At 36.5% G+C, this 27522-nt stretch overlaps 1 protein-coding gene across 9 annotated transcripts in view; it reads right to left on the reverse strand.

Moving 5' to 3' along the window:
• Nucleotides 1–27522, reverse strand: part of AFF1 (AF4/FMR2 family member 1) — a 175967-nt gene that overhangs the window by 31119 nt on the left and 117326 nt on the right. For all 9 annotated transcript variants that reach the window (XM_027853355.1, XM_027853351.1, XM_027853353.1 and 6 more), the window contains 6 exons: nt 20188–20274; nt 14274–14310; nt 12786–12837; nt 7671–7725; nt 7497–7534; nt 5462–5618 (listed from right to left, as the gene is read on the reverse strand). In XM_027853355.1, coding sequence (XP_027709156.1) covers nt 5462–5618; nt 7497–7534; nt 7671–7725; nt 12786–12837; nt 14274–14310; nt 20188–20274 — 426 coding nt within the window. The remainder of the gene's footprint in view (nt 1–5461; nt 5619–7496; nt 7535–7670; nt 7726–12785; nt 12838–14273; nt 14311–20187; nt 20275–27522) is intronic.

The following is a 27522-nucleotide window of genomic DNA, read 5'->3' on the forward strand; positions in this document are numbered from 1 at the left end:
CTACCAGAGATACCTGCAGATTCTTTTGTAGTATCAAATACTAAATGGAATAAAGAGTAATTTCATGTATTATCTGGAAACACAGGTTTGAAATACAGGTAGTTAAGAGAACCAAAAGAAATAATAACGAAACAGAATTCCAAGGGACATCATTAAAAGTGGAAATTAAATAAGAAAAAAAAAAGAAAAAAAGCAGGAGGCACCACATGACCAGACCTCAAGTTATATAAGGGGTAAGGTGTGGATCTGGGATGTCATTTGCATGAGGAACTCTGGGTGAGGAAACTCATTCTATTAAAGCAAGTCAGTGCCTCCTCTGAAACTTAAAGAGTCTTACAGTTGTCTACAACTCCAAGAAATTAAGTAACTTGCCAAGTGGTACATAGAGAGTTTGCGGTAGAATCAGGACTTGAACTCAGTGTTTCTCTTGCAACCATGCCAAACTGACCCTCAAACTATGTTACAGAGCAGAAATTAGCACATACCATTTGGTTCTGATTACGAAACAGAAAAGTAGATAACGGGAACATACGTAGATTGGTAAATAAGATGCAGAAACAACCAAACACATTAGCATGGTGTTTGAAAAACATAAGAATTTAACTTACTAAGGCAAAGACTATTTGGAGTAATAATAATGATAATAATAAAATTCATATTATATATTTATATGCAATATATAAAGAAAACAATATATTTTCTTATATATTATTACATATATATAAATAACTACATATTATTTACATAAAATATTTACATATATTTCTATGTAATGTATAAATAAAGAAAATAATATATGTAATATATAAATAAGAAAATAAGAAAAACTACTTGGAAAATGGAAAAGCTGTTTGACACTCATATCACGTGCCACAATAAGAATAAGATAACTGAATGTATGAGGACTGTTCCCTAAAAATTAGAGGTTAGGAAAAAATCTTATTCAAATAAGAGACAGAGACGCTCAAAATAGAACATTTAATCTTTATCACATATCAATGGTATAAGTCTTTAAAATAAACATAAAAAGGGAAATGAAACCAAGAGCCATTCTGCAATACATATGCATTCAAAGGATATGAATACGCAGCTTTCAAAGAAGAAATACAAATTAAACATCGTCATGTGAAAAATGCTCATAAATAGTATTGAAAGAAATGTAAACTAAAGTTATTTCTGAAGTTTCACCTACACACATTCACATGGGCAAGTGAGATGAAAGTACTTAAGAACAGAGAGGTTATGGGTAAAAAAAGAACAGAACATGCTGCTGATGGAGAAGTGACATGTTGCAGTCACTCTGTAATTCGGAATTATGAGTCAAAAACAACTAAACTGTTGATACTTTTTGAACCAGAATTTCATAACAATGTACATACTCCAAGGACATTAAAGACAGAAACTTTCCATAAAAAGTGAAATATTCATAGCAGCAATTAAAATATTTTTTGGAATTTTTTAAAATTCAGAATTGAAAAGTAATATTAGTATTTTCATATACAATAGAGAAATGAAAAAAGACCAAGTATAAAGCTGTAAATCTGAATATAATAGAATTTGCACTTCTTTTCTCCAGAAGTTCAATTTCTTTTTTGAACATATGGTAAGTACTCTATTTCCCTGTTCAGTTAATCTGGGCATTTTATATTTTTGTAAATACGAATTCACTTCATTTAGATTGTCACTCTTCATTCAACATTCAAGTCCTTCACAGGACTTTTTCTACCATGGCATATAAATCTTACCACCTTATCCAGAGAAGATCCACAAGGATGGTGATGAAAGTTCATCAGTCTATCTGATGAGAATTACTTGAAGGAACTGGGAATGTTTAGCTTGGAGAAGAGAAAATGTCTGTATGTGTGTGAAAGGTCTGTTCAAGTACTTGAAAGGCTGGCATGTGAAAGACTTAAAATTCTTGTATTTTAAGTCAATTCCATTCTTTGTTACATTGTTTGATGTGCACTTCTAGGACCTGCCAACTCACTTTTTGGAGAAAGCTTCCGTGATAAACCTACAAGTTTTGGCCACAAAAATAAGTAAATGAATCTTTCCACCTTAGAAGCTCACTCCATCTCTGGACTACTCAAATTGGAAGTACTCTGCTCTCTGAAGCCTCACTTTCTGATTAGCTGGTATACACATATATACATACGCTAGTTTCCAAACCAGCTAGGTTGAGATTATAGATCTCTACTGAATGGAACTAGAAAGGAATTCAAGTATCTCCCAGCTGTACATGGCTCCTTTAAGAAAACTGATCAAGTACTAGGTCATAAAGATTTTACTACAGAATATAAGAAGGTAGCAATAAACATTATTTGCAGATCATAATATAATAAAAATATCTTTGATAAGAGATCTTAAAGAAAGAATTTCAAAATAATACTTAGTTATGTAATACTAAAGAACTGGTATGATAGGTCAAAGAGCAAAATAGAAAAACAATGCAAAATTTCATCAAAGAAAATGACAATAATGAGTCAACATAGCAAAACTTGTGAAATGCAATTCTGAGGTGAAAATTTATTTCTCTAACAGCTTTTATCAACAAAGAAAGACCAAATCATAACTTGAGCATGCAACAACAAAACTCTGAAGAAAATCCCCAACTAGATAACAAGCTAGTATTAAAAATTATAGAAGAGATTAATAAAACAAATTTTATAAGTCCATTAAATTTATCAATAAAGCTAGGAGTTGGTTTTTATTTTTTTAAAAAATAACCTGGGGGCAGCTAGGTGGTGCAGTGTATAGAGCATCGGCCCTGGACTCAGGAGGACCTGAGTTCAAATTCGGCCTCAGACACATAACACTCACTAGCTGTATGACTCTGGGCAAGTCACTTCACCCCAATTGCCTCACCAAAAAAAGCAAAAAACAAACAAACAAAAAAAAATAACCTGAATTTTTTTGAGAGAAGGAAACCAAAGTGTTCATTTCAAAAAGGAAAAACAAAAGGAAAACTAACAATTGAAGAGGAAATAAGTTATTTGAAATTATAATTAAACTATAATTATAAAAAGGTGTTTTGCCCAATTATATGCAAAAAACTGATAATATAGAGGAAATAGATGAATACTTAACAAAAATATAAAATACCCAAATTATCAAATGAATTAAAATTATTTAAATAATATCAGAAAAAGAAACTGAAAAAGCCATAAACAAATTCTAAAAGGGGGGAAAAAAACTCGAACTCTAATTTGCAAGTAAATTCTCTCAAACATTCAAAGAAAAATTGATTCTGATATTACTTAAACTATCTGGAATAATAAGAAAAGAAAGCAGCCTTCCAATCTTTCTGTGATACAGATATAAGCCTGGTAACTAAACCAGGAGGAGACAAAGCAGAGAAAGTTACAGACCAGTACCCCTAACGAATATTGATGCAAACATTTTAAATAAAATACTTATAGCAGGCTACAACAGAACATGAGAAATATTACATATAATATGACCAGGTTGGGTTTACACCAGAAATGCAGGGTTAGCTTAACACAGGGAAGATCATTAAGATAATAAACCATTTTAACAATAAAATAATAAAAACAATATGATTATATCAATAAATGCTAACCAGGCTTCTGACAAAATTCAATACTCAATTCTTGGAAAACTGTTGAGGAATTTCTAGAGTTCTCTCTAAACCACAGAAATCATAGGAATAAATGAACTACTCATCAATATAGTTAAGAGTATAAACTAAATCCAAAAGCAAATATATATAATGGGGAAAAATTAGAAGCTTTTCCAATAAGATCAGGAATAAAACAAGGAAGCCTATTATCACCACTACTATTTAACATAGCCCTAGAAATACTAGTTACAGGAATAAGACAAGAAATAAAACTGAAAGAAGAAACATAGGTTAAAAAAAGAAACAAAATTATTGCTTTTTGTCCGTGGTAACAGTAAATTTAAAGAACACTAGAGAATCAACTAAAACAAATAAGAAAATCCAGCAGGAAGAGCAAGAAAGAGAATTTGTATTGAAAATAATTACAAAAGCTATACACTATTGTAGCTTACTTATATAATATATACATCATATATTATATATTACAGAGTACATTGAACAAAATTCACAGAGGCCCTATTTGAATCTAACTATAAAATACTGTCTGTAGAAATGAAGATAGACCCAAATAATTGGAGAAACATTAATTGCTCTTAGGTAGGTTCAGCTAATATAATAAAAATGAAAACACTAAGCTAAATTAATTTCCTTATTCAGCACTATACCAATTCAACTCCCCCAATTTTTTTTTATAAAACTAGAAAAAATAATAACAAAATTCATATGGAGGAACAAACAGTCAAGAAACTCAAGGGTACTCAGGAAGAAAGAAAGAAGTGGGAGTGGGAAGGAGGGGGAGAGAATCTCTTCTACACAGAAGTTGCTGTTGTTCAGTCATTTCAGTAGCGTCCAACTCTTTGTGACCCCATTTGGGGTTTTCTTGACAAAGATACTGGATTGGTTTACCATGTCCATCCCTAGCTCATTTTAGGAAACTGAGGCAAACAGGGTTAAGTCACTTCCCCAGGGTCTCACAGCTACTAAGCGTCTGAGGCCACATCTAAATTCATGAAGATGAATCTTCCGGACTCCAAGCCCAATGTTTCATCCACTGTGCTACCTAGCTGCCTCTCCATAGCAGTATTAGGTATCAAAAAAGGAATCGTTAAAACAATATTTACCAGCCTCTTATAAAATAGTCATAATAGCACACGCTATTTAGTTGTCCAAGGGAGATACTATTCATTCGGAATATTAAATTTAACTAGTACGGCTTGGTGAATACAGGATAGATCTTCTACTCAGGAAGATCTGGGCTTGAGTCCTGCTACTAGAGGTCAGACCATGAGTAAGTTCCTTAACCTGTCTGTGCTCCCAGGTAATTCTTTGAGGTACAAAATTAAAGGCAGCTTACTGATTTAGAGAAAGCTTCTACCTGAGGAATTACCTACCTTAATGAAATCACAAGTCTACACTCTTCCTACCTCAAAAGAACAACAATAACACAGGCGATTAATTCAAGGAAATTACTAGTAACGATCTTAGTTTCTAAATGCATTCCGACTTGGGAGACAATATTTTAATGATGATGATGATGACGCTGATAACAGTTCAAGATTTGCAAAGTGCTTTATCTTATGCTATCTCAGCTGATGATTATAACCATATTGTGAGGTAAGTGCTATTATCTCCATTTCACAAATGAGGAAACTAAGATTGAGAGGGATTTGTCCAGGGTCACATGGCTAGTAAATGTCTGAGGCAGGATTTGAACTCGGGTTTTCCTGGAGGCCAGGTCCAACATTCTTGACACCATACCACCTAACTGCCTAAGGAAAAAGTTTTCTTGAAGCATTCTCAAGATATGGCCAAACACCCTGACTTGAGAACCTGCCTCTAAAGGTATTAGGCTGCATGTTTAAGGGAGAAATGTCACCGTACCTCAGGCGCCGGAGGTTCTGGGGGCTCATTCTCTTCACTGTCACTGGAGCTGCTTTCACTCTCCGAGTCTGAAGAGCTGTCAGAGTCACTGGTGCTCTCTGATTCTGTATTGTTGGAATGTGCTGAAACCACACTGTCTGCAAGGGACTGCGGAACACTGCAAAGCAACAGAAAGCAAATGAGACAGCAGCATGTCAGGCATCTCCTTGTCCTCTCCCATCTCACACCCACTTTGCATTATTAGTTTTTTTTCTAAAGTAACAAACGGCCCCTGCAAATATACTGGGGCCTTTTATTATCAAAAGAGCTAGAAGGCACCACAGAGGCCGTCCAAAACAAACTCCTCATTTTACAATAAAGGAAACTCAGGCCAAAGGTGGCTAAGTGATCTCCCCTCACCACACAAGTGGTAAATATGAGAAATGGAAAATAGTTCTCACTAATAAATATGAGGGGAAGCCTATGAACCCAGGTCCTCTGGGAACTTTAACCTCTGGATTTGAATTCCACAAAAGAAACATTCCCGTCCAGGACTATAGAGTTTATTCCTAAAGAATCCCTAAGAACTTAATCCTCACTAAAATTGTTTATCTTTTAAGGCAACTGAAATAATATCAATTCAAAAATAAAGGAAAAAGTGCTAACATTTGACTTTTTTTTTCTTTAAGAACTATCATATGATAACAAGAACTGTTTGTAAATATGATGACTCTGGAAGATGACTTGAAAAACCAGTCACTTAGTAGGCACACATTGGCCAGTCTCTGCACAATGAAAAAACTAAGCACTGGGTCCAATGGACAAGATATGTTCACACACACACACACACACACACACACACACACACACACACACACACATAGAGACATATATACACACACACACTAACTTCCTGAAGTCATCCAAGTACAACAACAGTGGTAGTTGATTAAACAATCACTTCATTATTACTCAGTATGTGTGATACCAGTAGAGAGTGACAAACAAGACAGAATAAAGTGTTCTCACCCAAGGGAATTATACGACTAACTAGGACCTTGAAGACTTCCAAATATTCTTAAAGGAATTTCAAAAGAGAAAAGTTGCATCATCATTTTTCAAACAGACTTTTAAAAAAATTTCTCACAATTTTTTCTGATAGAAAACATGTAATTTTCAATAGCCAACTTTAAAACTTTATTTTTAGAAGTTAATTAATTGAGTGATGATTTCTCCATTGTCAACAATGCCCTGCTGAGCGGGTGGATAACATTGCTATCTGAATATTTTACAGAATCTTAATGTAAAATTAAGAGGCCTTCTACAGGGCAATTATTACAAACATTATCTACAATTATTAGCATGTCACCTGTGTGCCTATGCTAAGTAAACATGGTTCATTAAGCCATGACTTTTATTTCAAGGATACTAACAAACTTCATTTTAATCTCTCAGTTCTCCTTTCCAAGCTGTTACATCTCTAATCCACACTTATCAGTCGGTTGTTAAAGGTCATGGGCTCAACTCCGAGCTTCAAACCAACCAGTAACAAGTCATCATTCATTCCCTTTCTTAGGGGCTGTCAAACATGTTTGCCACAACAAAATATTTAAGAGCACTAAACCTGTTTAATTTTTCTGATTACTTATTATTTATTATATTATTATCACATACTATATATAATAATACAACATATTGCATTGTTTGTCATATTTATTTATATTATAGTAAATTGTTATATTATTACTTATGAAAGATACTTACTAAAAAAACTCAGAAGTTTCTTTTATCTTTTACTGTTTAACACAGGACTCAAATGAAGAAATATACCCACAAATGAATTTTCCAAGCTCACCTTAACCAACCAACCATAGTAAAAGAACTAATTTAAACTTAAGCAGCACTCAGTCCCTGGCCAGTTCACCTAAATCCACTCTAAAAACAGATGCTAATGTACGGAATGTCTGAACTAGCTGAATCTCTCAAAAATTGTAAAACAGATTTTCTGCATTTTTGAATGTCAAGATTTCTACAGATATGAGGGGAAATACAGTACCTTGCAGGAGCAGATGAAGGAGGGGGTTTCTCGGGAGCCTAAGTTTTTAGAAAGAGAGAGGGAAAGAGGAAATTGAGGGGAGAAATAGAGAATTGGTTAAGTTAATGCAACGTCAAACACAGCAAATTATATGGACTTAAAAGGAATTTGTTTTATGTCACATGTAAAACTCACTTGCTCATCACCACTGTCTTCACTGTCACTGATCTGAAGGTCATCTTCTAACATCCTAGAAAACAGAGAGAGAGACAAATTTGAGTTTTAGAAACAATCTCTACTACAGTGTCTGAACTTACTAAAACTTCAGTGATGTATCTCCAGTAAATACTAAAACAAGCACTAGGAATTTTGTTTCAAAGTTAATAATAATAAAAGTCCAAAACCTCAAGGACCCTAATTCCTTTTTCATTAGGAATAGAGAAAATGACTCTTAATATTCTAAGCACAATTTTGTCAATTTTAGGTTTTTTCTTGGATCCTCATGCATGCTTAAAATTGCACTAAGACCTTTGGGACACGATGAATGCTCCCTAGTAATTCATTCAACAACATTAGTTGACTTTGCCATGTGCAAGTGTGAAATTTAAGCAACAGAAAACAGGACAACAGATATGACACAGAAAAACTTACAAAAGCCCTGGTAAATCATTTAAATGAAATTCATCCTTGAACTACATGAATTTCAAGAACATAATAATGTTTCAATAAACATATATAGTGCCCCAGTTGTCCTGTACAAGCTTCACAAATCTATAATTACATTTGTGTGTAAATTCAGATATCAACATGTAAACTATTTCCCTTCATCAAGCCAAGTGTACAAGCAAATGAATCAGTTACAGTCATTTCAAACCGGGCAGATAACGTGTAGAATTCAGAACCAGAACCTTTCCCCTCAATAACAGCAGATTTTAAGTTTGAATTAACAATTTTGTTCATTCAAAATCAATTGTTTCAATGTTTTCACTTTCCTTACACAAATACAGGCAAATAGCTCAGTCTAGTACCTATCTGACAGGGTATATATATATATATATATATATATATATATATAGTAATTAAGACAGAAAAGGGGTGACAAAATGCATTAAGATAAAATCAAAGTCCTAGGGTAATCTAACATTTAAGGAAACAGTAATTTACCCAATGGGCAGATCGTTCCACGTTAAAAAAAAATACTCTAGTTTCTGCAAGTCTACTAATTACAGCAAAAGGGGCAGAAACAGAATCTCAATTTGAAAGATTCATCTCCCATTACTGTCTTTATGAGAAAAGAGATAAGCAGATTTCCCAACTTTCTTTCAAGACAATTCAGAGGGAATCTGAGGTATTTCAGACTTAAATTGGGTAATAATAATAATTTTTAAAAATTCCACCTTGAATGTTTCTTCTGTAACCTTCTCCTCTCCCCACTACGGAGCTTCTCATGATGAAAATATACAGATGAATGAGTTCCACAAATTTGTATTTGTTGTTCTTATTTCTATACAACTGCTAAATTTCCTTGGCATTAATTATGACAAATAGGAAGTTTAAGTGTGGCCTTCTATACAGAGGCCCAGTTTGAGAATCAAGATATAAGACATAAGTCTTGTTGTTGACAGATAACAGCTGCTGGTTAACTTAACTTCTCAGTGCCCCAGGCAACCCACCAAGACTAAGTTATAGACAAGCTGTTAGGATATGACAAGCAAGCAACAAATAACTTCTTCCCCTCCTCCTGCTTGAGTTCAGGTTCCCAGAAGTGCCTGGGATATAACAGGCTTCCCTTAGTTGTTTAGAGGCCCCCATTAGACCCCAAGGGACTGGATTCAGAGGAGACACTGACCCTCCCAATTACCTGCCTTAATCAGCAAATCTACTATCATCTACCACTGACTGAAACCCTCACAATGGTTAACATGCTACTATTCCCTTTTACTTTCCTTATTCCAATAATATTGTATTCTTTTTTTTTTTTTTTTGACAATTGGGGTTAAGTGACTTGCCCAGGGTCACACAGCTAGTATGTGTCAAGCGTTTGGTCTGAGGCCGGATTTGAACTCAGGTCCTCCTGACTTCAGGGCCGGTGTTCTATCCACTGCACCACCTAGCTGCCCCAATATTGTACCCTTAACAGCTGAAAAAGAAATACCACTTCCCAAATCCCAGTTGCTAAAATTCATTCTCACCCACTTTGACCCTACCCCACCAAATTATACTACAGATTTTCCCATCATGCCAATTGGTATCTGTACTCTAGAATAAATAAGTTTCCTTCTGTTTTCATTCATTTTTCTCTCACTCATTCCATCTTTTCGATCTCTGAGATGTCACTGCATCCCTGGCCCATCCTTTTCAGATTTGGTTATACCTTCTCTGGTCAATATTTCTCATTCCCTTCCAAACCCTTTGAAATCTGACTTCCAGCTTCATCAGTAAATCGATCACTTTCTCCAAAGTGAACCACAATCTCTTTATTACTAAATCTGACGGTCTTTTCTGAAACCTCATCATTCTGGACCTGTCTAAAGCACGTGACACAGATGACTACTTTTTTTTCCCCTTGATACTCTCTGAATTTTCATGACATTGTTCTTGGTTTTACTATGATCCTGACATTCCTCTTCAGTCTCCTTTGCGAGACCTTCCTCGACACCACTCCACTACATGTATTCCTCAAGGCTCCACCCCTCTTTTCCTTTAGAATTTTCTACTATTTTAGAGTTTTTTGTTTTTTAGTGTTTCCCATAGTGGTCTCATTAATATGGCTTCAAGTATGCAAATGATTCTCATATCTATATATGTCCAACCCTAGAATCTTTTCTGAACTCCAATCCAGCATCTCCAATTAGCCAATGGACATTTTGAACCTAATGTTCCTTAGGTATATCAAACCCAACATGTCCAAAACAAAAATCATCATCTATTCCTCAAATTCATCCTTCCTTCAAACTTAACTATCATTACTGAGGGCACAACCATCCTCCAAGTCACCCAAGTTCACAACTTTAATGTTATTCAACTCCTCAATCTCATTCAGCCCACACCTCCAATCAGTTGTCAAATCTGGTCATTTCTACATTCACAACATTATTCTTAAATACCTCCTTCTCTGTTCTCTCATAGCTACTACCCTAGTTTAGGCCCTCATAATCTCTTACCTGTACTATTACAATACCCTCCCAATTGGTCTTCTTGACTCAAATCTTTTCCTATTTCGATATATCCTCCATATCACAGCCAAAATATTTTCCTAAAGAACAGGTTTGACCATGTCATCTCTACTCCCCACTTACTTAATAAACCCCACAGTGGCTCTCCATTACATCTAAATCCAATGTGTATTCCCTTGACATTTAAAGTTCTCCAAAAACCTAGCTCTTCCCTATTTTTCTACTCTTCTTAGACATTACTTCCAAACACGTACTTCATGGCATGGTCCAACCATACTGGACTGTTCCTCACTCTTTTAGGATCACTTACTATATACTAAGGTTCTTCTTCCCCCACCTATCTCCATGGGTTGGCTCTCTCTCTCAAAGGCAAAGAAACTGTTCTCAAGAACTGGTAGGCCAATGTTCTACCCCCATCATCCAGCTTCCTGGTGGCTTCTGGATATATTTATTCTATTTCCTGATCTCCTACGTGTATTTCCCACCTATGTAGAGTTGAGTCTCTTCTGGCTTGGAGGATGTACCAATATCTACCTATCAACAGAATTATAGTTTAAATTTAGACTATAATATAGACTAAACTGTAAGTTTAGTAGTTACTAAATCCACTGAAAGCTATTTATTAAAATAGTCTACATATTGACTATTTTTGTATGTTGTATATAGCAACATATCTAGCAATATACATTAGCAACAATATAAAACAGTATCAATTAATCTAACTGCAAAGAGTTAACCCCAAATGTATGCTAGAAGGCATATTGAAAGTATATAAATTTACTTAAGAAAGTAAAAAAGCTCCACATTTTTAAGGACCATCTAATTGCTGTTCTGAAAAGAACAATGGTTTAACTCATCTAACCTACCTCTTAAAATTTAAGATGAAGCTTAATAATTTTAAGCCTGCAAGGTAATTTATTTCATCTTTATCATCAGGTTTGTCCCTACCCCCAAATTATTAGAGCACAAATATGGTTTTCTTTGGCATTGTCTGAGTAGGTTAATCACATTTTATATTATTGGTTGGTACACTTTTTACTTTTAGAAAATCATTCCTTAAGCTATTTTAAAAGAAAATTGTGAAGAACTACAACCAGCAAGGGCAGGTTGTGGCAGCAAGGTGGTCATGAGTCAGAGCAGACTAGAATCTCGTGCTTGCTGCCCCACTGTTGTTATACGTAAGGAAGGTAGAAGAAATATTTCTTTTACATAACACCAAGTCAAAACAGAATCATTTCTTACCTGGAGGCCTCTGGAGGATATGGCGCGTTACAAATCAATGAATTGTTTTTTAAAAATGCATCATAAATTATTACAAGCAGGTATAACAACTCTGGCATCATTGATCCCGAGCCATATGAGGCCCATCACTAATTGCTAATCCAGCCTGCTGTTATCAACTGATTATAGGGACTCACACAAAGGACTTCACTGTGCTGGGCCTGAGATGACCCACTAAGACTCTCCCTTGCAAAGCAGGTGCTGTTCCACTTTGGCAGAAAAAGTTCTTTAACCAATGAAACCCTGGATCGAGAGCAACAAAAGTGACCGAGTGAGTGCTGAAAGAAGTTTTCTATTAATACCAGCAATCACTGACAAAACGTAGAACGTACAACCATGAAACTGTAATTTCTCAAGAATGCAAGCTTCGAAAATCCAATGATACTTAAAATGTTACTGAGGTCTATAAGCTCCAAAATGTAGAAATTTAGCAATGACAGGGTGAAGACACTGAATTTCATTTCCTTTCAAAAAGCTTTTTTTAAGTCTAATTTTGCTTTATTCTGTGCCTAAGTAATCAAACAAAAAATAAATATACTTTTGTGATTCTTTCTTATAGGGCATCAGTATCTAAATACTATATTTAGACTTTAAAAGATAAAAGAATTGTAAAATGTAAAACGAACGTGTATACATATACTAATTATAATGATCAAGACAAAATAAAATCTCGAGTAATTGGAGATTAAGTAATCTTTTGAACATCAATATAAAATAGTACCACAATCTAATTGCAAAGAGTTAACATTAAAGGCTCAACAAAATCCTATGTTTAAATGTATTTAGATGGACAACCACAACATCACAATGCCACCTGAACCCCTTCCTCCATGAACAAACTTGGGACACTTACGATGTTGCCGGCTGAGAATTAGAACATGTTTTTGAAGATGTACCATGCTGTTCTGTGAAGAGAGAGAAGTATATTAAGTAGAAACTAATCAACAGTCACTCTTCTTTGTACATCATCAGCCACATCTATAAAACTGTGATAAAAATGTGTGTTTCATAGCTCAGTGATGTGCCAATTTTTAGATAAAAATAACAATGTATGTAAAGTAATGTAAAAACCTTAAAATGCCCTATAAACACCAGTTATTATAGTTAAACAAATATGTGCTATTGTTGTAAAGTAGGGCAAAAGTTAAATGACCTGGCCAAGGTCACACAGTGGCAGAATCAGGGTGCCAACCTGGGTTTTCTTACTACCTAAGTATTGCCACAATTCCTTAACCTTTTTTTTAAATACACAGCAAATCCTACAGTAGCACAATCACAATTTTCTATCATAGTGCAATTTAGATGTCATGAGTACTTTGCTACATATCATGTTCTCAGTCTCTAGATCCATTATCCTGATCCATCTAGATGCATCATCGATCTCTGTTTTCCCTTTCCTTATTTTCACTTACTGTGTCCCATCCCCCAAGCTACAAAAAAAGCAGCAAATTAAACAACGGAAGAGTGAACTGAACACAGTAAGTGAAAGAGAGTAGAGTTTGTTCAAGATTTCTATCCTTTTGCTTTCCTTCCCTTTCAAGATGTAGGGGAGTGTGTGTGTGTGTGTGTGTGTGCGCGTGTGTGTGTGTGTGTATGTATTTGTTTTTGGAAGTTTGATTAGGAAACAAGACTAATTTATCAAAAGGTCTGGGAAAGGCTGTAGCTACCTCTCTTTTTCTTTAAACCAAGTTTTAAAATTTTCCATATTCATGAAGCAAAGTAAAAGAACATTCACAGAAAATAGAGAAACCACTGCTAAGTACAGTGCCTGGCACATAGTAGGCACTTAATAAATGTTGATTGACTTGATTTGGTTATACTTGGATTCCACTCATAAAACAAAAATCAGCAACATCATTCATGCATAGTAGATGCCAATGGTTTTGTTCCTGGGAAGGCTGAGGTTGGTAGATGGCATGAACGTGGGAGTTCTGAGCTGCAGGAAGGGTAAATGTCCTAAAGACGTCCATATTAAATCGAGTACCCACACGGTAAGTCCCGAGGAGTGAAGGACCACAACATTACCTACGAAAGGCTTAACTCATCCACGTCAGAAACAGAATACGTCCAAGTTTCTGTGCTAATCACTGGTGAGGTCCAGCAACTGAGTAGTCGTTGCATTTGTAGCTTGGGTGAGGCAGGGAAGACCGATATCCAAAAAGAAAAATAATAGTAATGGTAATAGGATATTACCGGTGGTCATGTTCACAGTTTTTCTCTTTTGTCCCTAAGGCAATCATTTTCTGACTCTACCATGAAACCTTACTATTAAATTTGACCAAATCAGAAACTATGATGCTCAATTTCCCTTTGTAACAACAGGCTACAAAGGTTGACTTACTGTGGTTCTGCAATACAGATTCAATGTGCTGAAATTCCTGGAAAACAACAAAAGCTCACATTAATAACTTTAGGAAGATTCATGAATCTCATAAGTACAAAGCTATCATAATGTTATTGGCTTTTAATGTGGAAAAACTATTTTTCTGCTTTCTTGGCTATTTTATAAATTCAAATCACTAACAATCTTCACTTTAAAAATGCAGATGAGCTAATATAGTAACAAAATAGAAGACTGCAAAGAAAAAAGTGACTTGGAGCATAATTAAATATATTTGTGATATATCTTCTAGGCACAAATCATGGGGAGCAACCCTTATGCCCATGGGGTTCGTTATCAAAGGAAATATAAAGTATGGTAAATTTCTTATGCAAACCCAAATGGAATCCCAAGGAAAAGAGTCAAATTAAAATTCATTAAATTTAATATTACACTAAATACAAAAGAAAATGATATTATCTAATATTTACTTTAAGGTCATGATTTGCTTATTATTAAAAGAGCAAGAAAACACAAATTTCCATAAAGAAATTACAACTACATTTCATTAATATATTATTAGTTGGCCCAAGCTCAGTTAGGCAAACTTCTTCTTCACAGATACTATATTTTAATAGTTTAAGCACCAATTTCTAAGAACAAATATAAAATACTTGGGTGAAACCCAAGAGATTGCTTGAATTGAGGCAGGCAGTCCAACGCCCATACACCTATTTCTGCCAAAACAAAAATAGCACCAGATGAAATGATGTTCAAGAAATTTTATGAAAAACAAGAGTAAGTTACTACCACAAAACTGCATTTTTAAAAATCAGGCAGAAGTCCACAGGCAATAGGAAAAGGGGCCTATTGAAAGAGTCAACGCCAATTCACAAGACAGAACAGAGATGCGATAGAGAATTGCTCTAACCCAGCAAGACTCTGTGACGTGGAGGCAGAAGGAGCAGAGGACCTTCGGAAAATCTATGGGTAATTGGATACACATAGGGTGGATCTTAGTAGCCATTGGGAGCAATGCTTGGACCAGGACATAGAGGTCCATCTTCTCTACCTCAACATTGAAGTGAGTCAAAAACTACCAGAGTGCTAAGCACAGATACCCGCCAGGTAGTAGAGATCAAGAAAGAAAGACAGTGTTGAAATCTACCAAGGTTCACCACCCCTGCACGAGTGATAAAGGCCTGGGCCAGGAGCAAAGCCCCAGTTCAGAAATTAATAAGATAGGAATGAATAGAAGAAGAAACTAACCACTCTAAAGAATTTGTACAGAATCAGATAACAAAAATATCCAAATTAGAAAAAGAGTCCTTCCACAGAAAAGACAAGCAGAAACTCAAAGGAAAAAAAATGGATTTTCCACAAGTACTACATGAATATCTAGAAGAAATGGACAAGAGGTTTTTAAAAATGAAAACAAAAACTCGAGAGGAAGGAAAATAAGTAGTTTAGAAAATAAAGTGGTAAAACTTTGTCAAAGTAATGGACTCCTTCAAAATTAGTTTAAGGTATTACATTTTCATATGAAATACCTTAGTACTAAAAGGGGCAAAATGATTTTTCCATAAAGAAAAAGAATTAAAGCAAACAGTAATGGATGTAAGATGTTGTCTCTTTCATATACAACAGATAAAACATAACCAGGCACATATAGGTGCCTAGAAGGAATAGAAAATGTGCTCTGGATTAATAGTAACTACTGGATATAGAGTACTGGCCCTGAAGTCAGGAGGACCTGAGTTCAAATCCGACCTCAGGCCAAACGCTTGACACTTACTAGCTGTGTGACCCTGGGCAAGTCACTTAACCCCAATTGCCTTAAAAAAAATAGTAACTACTAAAATATGCATGTAAAGAAACAGTTTCCAGATAAGTTGTGAGTAGTTTGGGTGCAAAAGGGACTCCGGTATAAAGGAAAAACAGAGATACCTAACTTGGGGTCTATGAACTTGTTTTTTAAAAAATCCTGCATTAACTGTATTTTGATATATTTGGTTCCCTCTGTAATTCTATTTTATGCATTTTAAAACATTATTCTGAGAAGCAGTCCAACTGCCCGAGGGGTTCATGACAAAACAACACTTAAGGAACCTTAATGTAAAGGATTAAAATACTTTGGAAATGATATAGAGTGCCAGCTATTTTGTATGTGAACAGTTCAATGGTATAAAGGGACAGAAAAAGAATTTCTATTCATTAAAAACTGATAAAATGTAAGTTTAAAGAAATGGACTGAAGAATGGGTGGGGCTACAAAGCACCATGTGATCCATTGGCTCATTTGCGTGTAACTATTTTAAGGAACAAAGGCAAAAGTAAAAAATATGAAACATCAGACAAATGTTAGAAAACCATGAAATAATTAAACAAGGACCATTCATTTCACAGGGAGAGATTTGGTGAGATTTGACCTTTTCAGTGCAAGGTGAGTTACCGGGTATCCGAAGGCACTGATTTGAGCCACTGAAACTTAGGGAAGAGGCCAAAGAAGCATGGCTACACACGGACAGTAAAGGAAAGACTGAGCAGGTAGTTGAAAAGCCAGCTCTACTGAGGTTTTGGGAATAAGGTGACAGCCAAGAAGTATCAACTAACAAAATGGTTTCAGCAACCAGTTCCTTACCGACTGAAGAGAGAGTGACCCTCTCACATCAGATTAGAGATTCAGGCTCAGCTATCGCTTTCCAGGGGCATGTAGGGAGGTAAAGCTCCCCAGAAGTACCTGTTGTTCACTATGAAGCTCTACCTCACACCTATCAAGACTGGCAAAGAGGGCAAAAATGGAAAATGACAACCACTGGAAGGACTGCAGGAAAACCAGCACATGACTTCACTCTTGGTGGATTTGGGAATTAGTCCAGTCAACTTGGAAAGCAATTAAGATTTATGCCCCTAAAGTGACTGGACTGTGTCTAATGAACACTAACACCAGTAAAACAAACAGAAAAAAAAAGACTCATAAGTATGAAAATATTTGTAGCAGCTAATTTTTGTTATAACAAAGAACTGCAAACTAAATGGGTGGCTGTCAAAGGAGAATAGCTGAACCAATTGGGCTCATGAATGGAGTGAAACGTGATTGTACTGTAATAAGGGGTGAAAGGACTCATTTCAGAGAAGTCCAGTAATTCCTGAATGAACTGATGAGAGTGAAATGATCACGTCCAAGAGAACAGCTGATACAGTATCGACAATATTGCGCAGAAAGGAAGCTTTTAAAGATTTAAGAATTCTGAGCAATGCAGTGACCAACTATGATTACAGAAGGTTGGTGACGGAGCATCCAATCGACCTACTGGAAGACAGGCAACGTACTCAACGTACAGAAGACAAACATTTTTGAAGTTGGTCAATGGGGACATTTGTTTTCCTTAACTCTGCATGTTTTGACGAGGGTTTCATCTGGTTTTCAATGGGGTAGGTGACGGGGGCCAGGAGGAAAAGGAGATATATACACCTTAACCAAAATGAAAGGAAAACAAAATATAGAAAAGTGAGCCTCTGAAGCATTTTTTTGCAAACGCACAGAAGAGAACAGAAAGGTGAGAAGGAATGGCAGACAAGTAGAACGGCTATTAAAGTTATATGTTGAATTTATTACATTTAAAAAGAAGAGCAAACTATAAATATTAGCTTGGTAATTTCACGTACAATACTCTTTCTTTTCTACTATGTATCTGGAAATGCCCATTTTGCTTTATATCTGTTAAGTTCAGAATGAAAATAGATGAGTTTAATAATTTTTGAAGTATCTGTGGTTCTCTGCTGCCTTCTTTGGTTTGACAGGAAAAAGCAGAAGGGGGAAGAGACATTTTGTAGTTGCTCTGCTTTAAAGGAAAGGATTCTAAGCCTGGAGGATACAGTATCCCAGGGAATGAATATCTGGCTGGGTTTGTTTGCACTTACCCAGCCAGGTTTGCTGGATACTCCTCTGGCTTAATGGAAACTGCCAGCTAAATTAAGAGGGTAACACTCCCTCAGAGACCTTTTAGGGGTGATTATATATTAAAAGAGTTTATAATGCTGTCAGCTTGAAAGAGGAAGAGGATTTGCCTGGTTGGAGAACAGTAGGATTAGGGCAGCTAGGTGGCACTGTGGATAGAGCACTGGACTTGGAAACAGGAAGACTCATCCTCCTGAGTTCAAATCTCGTCTCTGACACACACTAGCTGTGCAGCCCTGGGCAAGTCACATAACCCTGGTTGCCTCAGTTTCCTCATCTATAAAATGAGCTGGAGAAGGAAATGGCAAACCACTCCAGTATCTTTGCCAAGAAGAGCAACCCCAAATGGAATCACTAAGAGTTGGACACAACTGAAAAACAACTGAACTGAGGGTAAGAAGAGCAGCTACTGGAAAAGCAGCTTCTTGTGGTACAAATACTCTTGAATGGACTAATGACGTCCAGATGTACCGTCTAGAGTTGTGAGTTACGCCATGCATATGGCTTTTCTTGACTCACGCATTACCCTGCCAGATTTCTCTAAGAATATGCCCCTTTCCTCCATAGATAATGAGAGCATGCATCGGTGAGACAAAGAGTCGAGTGTGTAAATAGGATAGTAGGAGATGGGGAAGAATAATACCTGGGAGGGAACAGTTAAGAGTGAAAACAAACCAGCTTCAGAGGGAAGATCCTGAAGGGAATTTTTAAAAAGTGGAAAGTGAGGGATAAGGGTTGGTCATCAATTAGAGAAAGGCTGAACAAATTATGATATATACATGTAAGGTAATATTATTGCACTCGAAGAAATGACAAAATATGACTTCAGAAAATCATGAAACAACATATGAACCGATACAGAGTAAAGTGAGCAGAGGGAAGGGGACAATTTATAAAATCAATTTTGAAAGCCTTAAAAACTCTGATTAAAGCAGTAACTGACCACGGAGGAAATTACGACAAACATGTTATTCAATTTATTTTGACGTAATGGACTCAAAGAGACATACATTTTCATGCCCGACCACTATGTAGATTTGCCTTGCCTGGTTATACTTATTTATTTATTACAACAATGGTTTTTTTTTGTTTCTTTAAGTGGTGGTAATGGTGGTGGGGAGTATTTTAGTAACAGTGATACAGAAAGAAGGCCACTGAAAGATTTTTTAAATGCACAAAAGATAAAAGAAGTTCATAAGGAAATATAGTCAAGGAGGACAGCTTTAAAGGTAACATGTTGAATATATGAGAATTTGTTATATACTTTAAAAGAGCAAGCCACAGATAACAGAGATTCATCATTTCATATAAAGTACTATTTTAATGTATTATGGAAATATTTGATCTTTTTGGTGTTTGATAAGTTCAGAAGAAAAAAAATGAATTGTAAAAAAAAACTTGTCTGAAAACATACATAGCCATTGTTATACTACTCATAAACTAATTTAAACTGTTCCTAAGGACTTTTCAAAGTCACACAGAACTTAAGAGCTGGAATAACAATGGAGATAATCTTAATTCAACATCCTCATTTTAAAAAAGAGGAAACTGAGGCACAAAGATAACAAATTACTTGTCCAGGGTCACGGTAGGACCTAGAACTAAGATCTCAAATTCCAGGTGAGGGAAGGAAGGATAGAGGGACAAAGGCAAGTAGGTAGGAAGGAGCATTTATTAAGCACCTACTATGTACATGGCAGTGTGCTAAGTGCTTTAGAAATATCTCATTTAATCCTCACAACAACCCTGAAAGGTGGGTCTCATTATCAGCCCCATTTTAGAGTTAAGGAAACTGCAGAGAGAGGATAAGTAAGTGACTTACCCAGGGTCAACTAGCTAGTAAATGTCTGAGGCCATATTTGAACTCAATTCTCTAGTTAAGAAATCAGAGTTTTTTGCTTTTGTTTTCACTGCTTATTATTCCAATGCTCCATTAAGCAATAGGCTAAGTTTTTAATGTGCTTAAAAATTTTACCTTTGCTGGGAAAGGAAATTTTGAAGATTCAGCAGTATTAGGAGTATGGATTGCTGTTAAGGGTGGAGGCCATGAATGGGTCATTTCCTGAAAAAAATCAGAAGAAAGGGAAAGTAATTATAAATAAGACATTTCCTGGTATTTTATTTAGTTCATTTAAAATTAATGTGTAAGGAAAGCAGTCCTCCGGTTAGCAAAAACCTTGAGTGACAGGTTGTGATCCATTTCCTTAAAAAAATTTAATAGGTTAACCATCATATATGCAAAAAGTTGAACATCTTCAGCATAAATGAATAAAAATTAATTCAGTGAGGAAAAAAATCAGAATGAGTTATTAAAAACATATGTATCTTTTTAAAAATATTGATTTAATAACATGCAGCTTAAAAAATAAAGTCTCTAAATTCTACTAAACAAGTGACTTACATTTAAACATGCCCATATTAAAATAGCTGGACTGCTGAACGAACTACTGAAGCACAAACCAGAGAATGACAGACAATAATCATGGAAGCTTACTGAATCCACTATATTATCAGGCAGGATACATTCTGCTTTGGTATTGTATTTGCAGGAAATATTCAACTTGAAATGGCATAACTTTCCTGTTTAAACTACGCAAATAAAAAATCTTGGCTGTCATTTTGACTTGCTAAGTTTCAATGCACTTGACATTTCCCTGACATACATTAGCAAACGTTCTTATTTTTCTTATTCTGCTTAACAACAACAAAACAAGATAAAAATCTGTTGTCACTTATCTTCTTCAGGCCAAAAGAGATTTCAGTGATTTCTGTAATCTTTCTCCTAAATTTTATTCCAAGCACCTAGTACCTGAACTTACAGTTTAGGTGGGAAAGTTAAATCTGTTAAAAATCTTTAAAAAAAAAAAGTTAAAACAAACAAGATAAGCAATGATAAAAATTTAGTCTTCTTAAGTACTTCGTAAACCTTACTTTGTTGTTATTTAGTGGCGTCCAACTCTTTGTGACCCTATGGACCACAGTATGTCAGGCTCTTCAGTCCTCCACTGTCTCTCAAAGTCTGTCCAAGTTCATGTTCATTGTTTCCATTTATCCATCTCATCCTCTGCCATTCTCTTTCCCTTTCACCTTCAATCCTTCTCAGCATCAGGGTCTTTTCCAATAAGTAAAGTCTTCTCATGTGGCCAAATGATTTAAGCTTCAGCTTCTGTATTTGACCTTCCAGTGAATTAATTTCCCTAAGTATTGACTGATTTGCCTCCTTGCTGTCCAAGGGATTCTCAAAAATCTTCTCCAGCATCATAATTCAAAAGTATCGATTTGGAGGCACTAACTCAGCTTTCCTTATAGTCCAATTCTCACAGCCATACATTACTGCAAGAAGAACCATACCTTTGTTGACAAGACGATATTTCTGCTTTTTATGATGCTAGCTTTCCTTCCAAGTAGCAAGTGGCTTTTCATTTCATGGCTGCAATTGCAGTTTGCAATGATCTTTGAGCCCAAGAACATAAAATCTTGACAGTTTCCTTTCCTTCTCCTTCTATTTGCCAGGAATTGATGTGACCAGTCACCAAGATCTTAGTTTTTTAGATGTTAAGCTACAAGCCGGCTTTTATAGCATCCTCTCTTATCCTCATCAAGAGGCTTATTAATTCTTCTTCACTTTTCGCCATCAAAATGGTATTGTCTGCATATCTGAGATCATTGACATATCTCCCCACAATCTTAATTCTGGCTTTTCATTCATCCTGCCTGACATTTTGCATGATGTACTCTGCATATAAGTTTTACAAAGTAACAATATACAGCCTTGTCATACTCTTTTTCGATTTTTAAACCAATCAATTGTTATGTTCAGTTCTAACTAATGCTTCTTGACCTGCATCCAGGTTCCTCAAGAAACAAGTGAGATGCTTTGGTATTCCTATCTCTTCAAGGACTTTGAGAACACATTTGCTGTGATTCACATAGTCAAAGGCTTTAGTATAGTCAATAAAGGAGAAGCAGATGCTTTTCTGGAACTCCCTTGCTTTCTCTATAATTCAGCAAATGTTGGTAATTTGGTCTCTAGTTCATCTGCCTCTCTGAAAACCAGCCTGCTCTTCTGGTAATTCTCGGTTCACACGTTGCTGAATTCTAGCTTGCAGAATCTTAAGCATAATCTTGCTGAAATGTGAAATGAGCACAATTATTTGGTAATTTGAGCATTTCACGGTATTGAGATGTAAACTGATCTTCTCCAAGGCAATGGCCACTGTTGAGTTTTCCAAATTTGCTGGCATAATGAGTGCAGTACTTTAACAAGATCATCTTTTAGGGTTTTAAATAGCTCAGCTGTGATTCCATTATCACCATAAGCCTTATTATTAGCAAACCATCCTAAGGCTAACTTGTCTTCATTCTCCAGGATATCTGGCTCGAGATCAGTAGCCACACCGTTGTTATTATTAGCAATGTTAAGATCTTTCTTGTATAGTTCTTCCTCTACTTCTGTTAAGTTCCTACCATTTTTATCATTTTTTGCATGAAATGTTCCCTTCATATTTTCAGTTCTCTTGAAGAGATCTCGTCTCTCCCATTCTATTATTTTCTTCTATTCGTTTCATTGCTCATTTAAGAAAACCTTATCTCTCCTTGCTATTCTGTAGAATTCTGCATTCAGGTGGGTATATCTTTCCCTTTCCTTAGCTATCTTTAGAGTCTCTTCAGACCATTTTGCTTTCTTGTTCTTTTTGTTGGGGGGGGGGGAAATTTTTGTTGCTGCCTGCTGTACACCATTGTGACTGAAGTTTTTGAGGCACTCTTAACTACCAGATCTAATCCCTTAATCTACTCCTCAGCACCATTTCATCCTCCTAAGGGATGTTATATTGTCATACCAAAACAGTCTGATGGTTTTCCCTACTTTCTTCAATTTCAGTCTGAATTTTGCAATGAGAAACTCATGATCTGAGCCAGAGTCAGCTCCAGGTCTTGTTTCAACTGACCGTATAAAGCCCCTCAACCTTCGGCTGCAAAGTGTATAATCAATCTGATTTCAATATCGATCATCTGATGATGTTCATGCATAGAGTCACCTTTTGGGTTGTTGAAAAGGAGTGTTGGGAGCAGCTAGGTGGTGCAGTGGATAGAGCACCAGCCCTGGAGTCAGGAGGACCTGAGTTCAAATCTGGTCTCAGACCAGACACTTGAAATTTACTAGCTGTGTGACCCTGGGCAAGTCATTTAATCCCAATTGAGAGAGAGAGAGAGAGAGAGAGAGAGAAAGAGAGAGAGAGAGAGAGAGAAGATTATTTTGTACTCCAAGGCCAAACTTGCCTGTTATCGAATTATCTTTTGACTTCCTATTCTCTTTAGCATTCCAATCCCCTGTAATGAAACCTTACTAGCATAACCCCATTTGGCCATCTACTTGATTTAGTACCACATAGCATCAGAAATGATTTCTTTTAAGAAGTTTATTACAAACTAGAAACCTGGTTTTGAGAAGGATCAGTTTAATTCAAGAAGCATTTACTGAGATAGGTGCTGCGCTAGGTTAGGCACTATACATTCAAAGACAAAAAGAAAACAGGTCCTGACCTCAAGGAGCTTACACTCTACTAGAGCAAAGCCAATATACTGGAAGTATACGAACACATACAAAGTTACTTGAGGCCTGAGAGAGCACCAATAACTGGGGAAATCAGCAAAAGTTTCCCACAGAAGGTAGCCCCTGAGCTGTGTTCTGGAAGAAGATGGGGAGTCTATGAGCAGGAGAGGAAGACAACATTCTAAGCACACAGGGTCTTGGCCAGGAAACGGAAAGGTCTTGAACAGGGAATATCGAGCTGACCAACAGAATGCATGAAGGGAAGTAATGTGAGATCAGTCTAGAAAGAAAGGAGAGAAACAGACTGTGGAGGACTTTAAAAGACAAACAGGAGTTTGACTTTTATCTTAGAGGCTAAAGAGTTGGCATTTCTTGTGAAGGGCTGCCTTAGGAACACTGGTTAGTCAACTAACATTTATTAAGCACCTACTACTTTGTGCTGGAGCTAGACCCTGTGCTAAGTACTGGGGTTAGATACAAATTAAGGCAAAAGAGAAACTGTGCTTTCAAGGAGGCTCACAATCTAATGGCAGGGACCCCATACAAACAACTATAGACTAGCAAGACGCATACAGGATAAGCTGGAGGTTACTTCAGAGGAGAAGGCACCAAGGTCAAGGAAGACGAGGAAAGTCTTCTTGCAGAAGGTAGGACTTTAGCTAAGACTTGAAGGAAGCCAGGGAAGGTAGGAGGTATATAGATAAAAAGGACCAAAGTCCCAAGAATCAGGAATTGATGATGAAACAGCATGGAGTCTGGAGATGAAATATCTTGCTCAAGGAACAGCATGGAAGCCAGTGAGACTAGATTTCAGAATACATGGAGGGGAATAAGGTGTTAGAGAGCAGGAAAGGAAGGCGCCAGGTGCTGAAGGTCTATGAAAACCAAACAGAGAATTTTACATTTCATCAAGGCGCCAGGTACTAAAAGTCTATGAATACCAAATAGAGAATTTTATATTTCATCTTGAAGGTAATGGGAAACCACTGGAGTTTACTGAAGGGGGGGCGGGAATAATGGTCAGATATTCTTTTTAGCAAGATCAATGTGACCCCTCTGTGAAGGATGGATTCCTTCCTTCCTAAGGCAGGAAGACCAACCCATAAGCTACAGTCCAGGGGGAAGGTGATGAGGACCTGCACAAGGGTAGTTGTATCAGGAGAGAGGGACATACATTAGAGATACTACAAACATAGGAAGAACAGGATTTAAACAATGATTGGAGAAGGGGGACGTGAGAAAGTAAAGTATCCAGAATGACATGCAGATGTCATCCTGTAGCTGTGTACAGGATGACAAGAAGATTAGAAACAAAGAAACCAATTAGGATGTTATTATAATAGCTCAGGAGAGATGGGATGATGGCAGCTGTGTAACAAAAGAGAACAGGATGGATACAAGAGAATTTGCATTGGTAGCATCAAAAGAATTTGACAAATGATTGGGAGAGCGGAAAGAAGAAGGTTCAAGGAGACTTCTAAAAATTAGAACCTGAGTAATTAGAAGGAAAGTGGTACCTTAAACAGAAAAGGCTATGTTAGGAAAAGGAAGTGGATCTGGGGAAGACAACTGTGATTTTTCTGGATATCCTGACTTTTTTTTTTTGTTTTGGTGAAGCAATCAGGGTTAAGTGACTTGCCCAAGGTCACACAGATAGTAAGTGTCAAGTGTCTGAGGCTGGATTTGAACTCAGGTCCTCCCGACTCCAAGGCCGGAGCTCTATCCACTGCGCCATCTAGCTGCCCCTGGATATCCTGATTTTAGGACCTTTATAGGACAACTAAGGATAGCTATAAAGTCGTCACTTAGTGGGGAAGAAGAGCAGAAGAGGATGAGGGCTAGACATGGAGATTTAGGAGTCATCTGAATAGAGATGAACGAATCCATGAGAGCTGATGAGTTCACTAAGAGACAACTCTGAGAAAATCAGAGAAAAAACGTGATTTGGCACAGTAGACAGGGAAAGAATCACCAGAGAGCTATAAAGAGAACAAAGAGACAGGAGTGGCATGAAAATTAAGCCACAAACAGGACAAGAAGCATGAGGACTGAGAAGAAGCCATTGGATTTAGCAGGTAACTGGAAAAGCAAGGTCATATGGAAAGAGGAGTTTCAGCTGAGAGACAATGAATACAGACAGCTTTTTCGAGGAGTTTAGCAAAGGAGTTAGTGGATAATGGGCTAAGGAACTGGCAGGGTCAAGTGAAGGATTTTTTTAAAAAGATGTAGGAGAACTGGGCAATAGGGAAAATTCCAGTGGATGTGGATTTCAGATTATAAAGGTGTTATAAAGGTTATAAATGACATAAGGATTATAAAGATTATAAAAAAGAGACAGAAGGTGTTGGGGTTGGAGGTTAACTGTGTCAAAAAGGGGGAACACTTCTGAGAAAAGGAAGGGGAGAGTAAGGAAAAATACGATGATGGCATTTCAGGTACGAGAGCAAGCAGAAGAAATGCCTAACAGCCTGCATCAATTTTGTTCAGGTAAGTATGAGGCAAAGTACTCTTCTGAGTCAAGAGAGCAGTGGTGTGCAGTTAAGGAGGGATGAAATAATTAGATTAATTCTGTGTCTTTTTTAATTGATCCTATTTACAGTTAGTGGATATTGTCTTGTAACTGCCTAAATCATGACTCTTTGTCTCTGGACAGAGAAATGTGGCTGGCCTGCAATGAGTTAAGTTTAGAAATCCAGTTCTCCTGTTAATCACCATTCTATTCCTGTGTCAAGGAAATCTGTTACCCCTAAAGAATGCAGGTGGACATCAGAGAGTCTGGTCTAGTATCCAGGCTATCTTTCAAGGATGTCTGGTTTGTTATTCAAAGAAATACGGTTTGCTATCTGTGTCCTTGCTGATGTAGCTGGACTAGAAAAATGAACATTTCTTAGTCACAGGGAGGAAGGAGGGAGTTGTTGCTAGATCTCATTACCAATTTTCAGTACTCCTCAAAACTATAAAGGAGAGTTGTCCCCCTCATTCAGAGTGTTAGCTCTGCTAGGGAAGCTGAGATACTATTTATTGATAAATTTGCACTTTACTAAAAAATGATCGTGCTCAGAACTTTTTGACTGTAACAAGGATTATAAGACTTGAAACATACTGAGTCAGTGAATGGTTTTGGAAGAGACAATGTGCCGTAGGAATAAAATGATGAAAGGATGTCAACATATATAATATAATCTCCAAATATAAGAGCAGGTGTTAGCCTAGAGAGGAAGACTACGAGACTAGACACATGAAAACTCTGATAAAGGAAGAATAATGATCTGGGGTTCAGGGGAGGTAGAAGGGTAGAAGCTGGAACCATGCCCCAAAAGTCAATAAACTGGACAAATCTTTTTACCCAGATGCCTTTACCAGGCCTATATCCTCAAAGTGATCCAAAGAAGAGGAAAAGGGCAAAATCTAGGAAAATATTTGTAGAAGCTCTTTTTGTTACAGCAAAGAACTGCAAACTAAAAAAGTGCCCACCAATTGAGAAATAAATGAACAAATTATATTAATGTAATAGAAGGCTGTTATGTTGTAAGAAACTATAAAAGGGATGGAAGGGACGGTATCAGAGAAACCCAGAAATCCTGGTGACTTGTAGGAAGAAATGAAGTTCAAAGTGAGCAGTAGGAGAAGGAAGTATACATTAATAACAACACTGAAAAGGCAAACAACTGTGAAAGATTTAAGAATTCAAATTCATCAACCAGGATCCAGAAGAAAGATACTAAACAGAGAGGTGATGGACTCACGATACAAAAT

This window comes from Vombatus ursinus, unplaced genomic scaffold (genome assembly GCF_900497805.2).
Source record: "Vombatus ursinus unplaced genomic scaffold, bare-nosed wombat genome assembly UNPS02009975.1, whole genome shotgun sequence".
Taxonomy (NCBI): Eukaryota; Metazoa; Chordata; class Mammalia; order Diprotodontia; family Vombatidae; genus Vombatus; species Vombatus ursinus.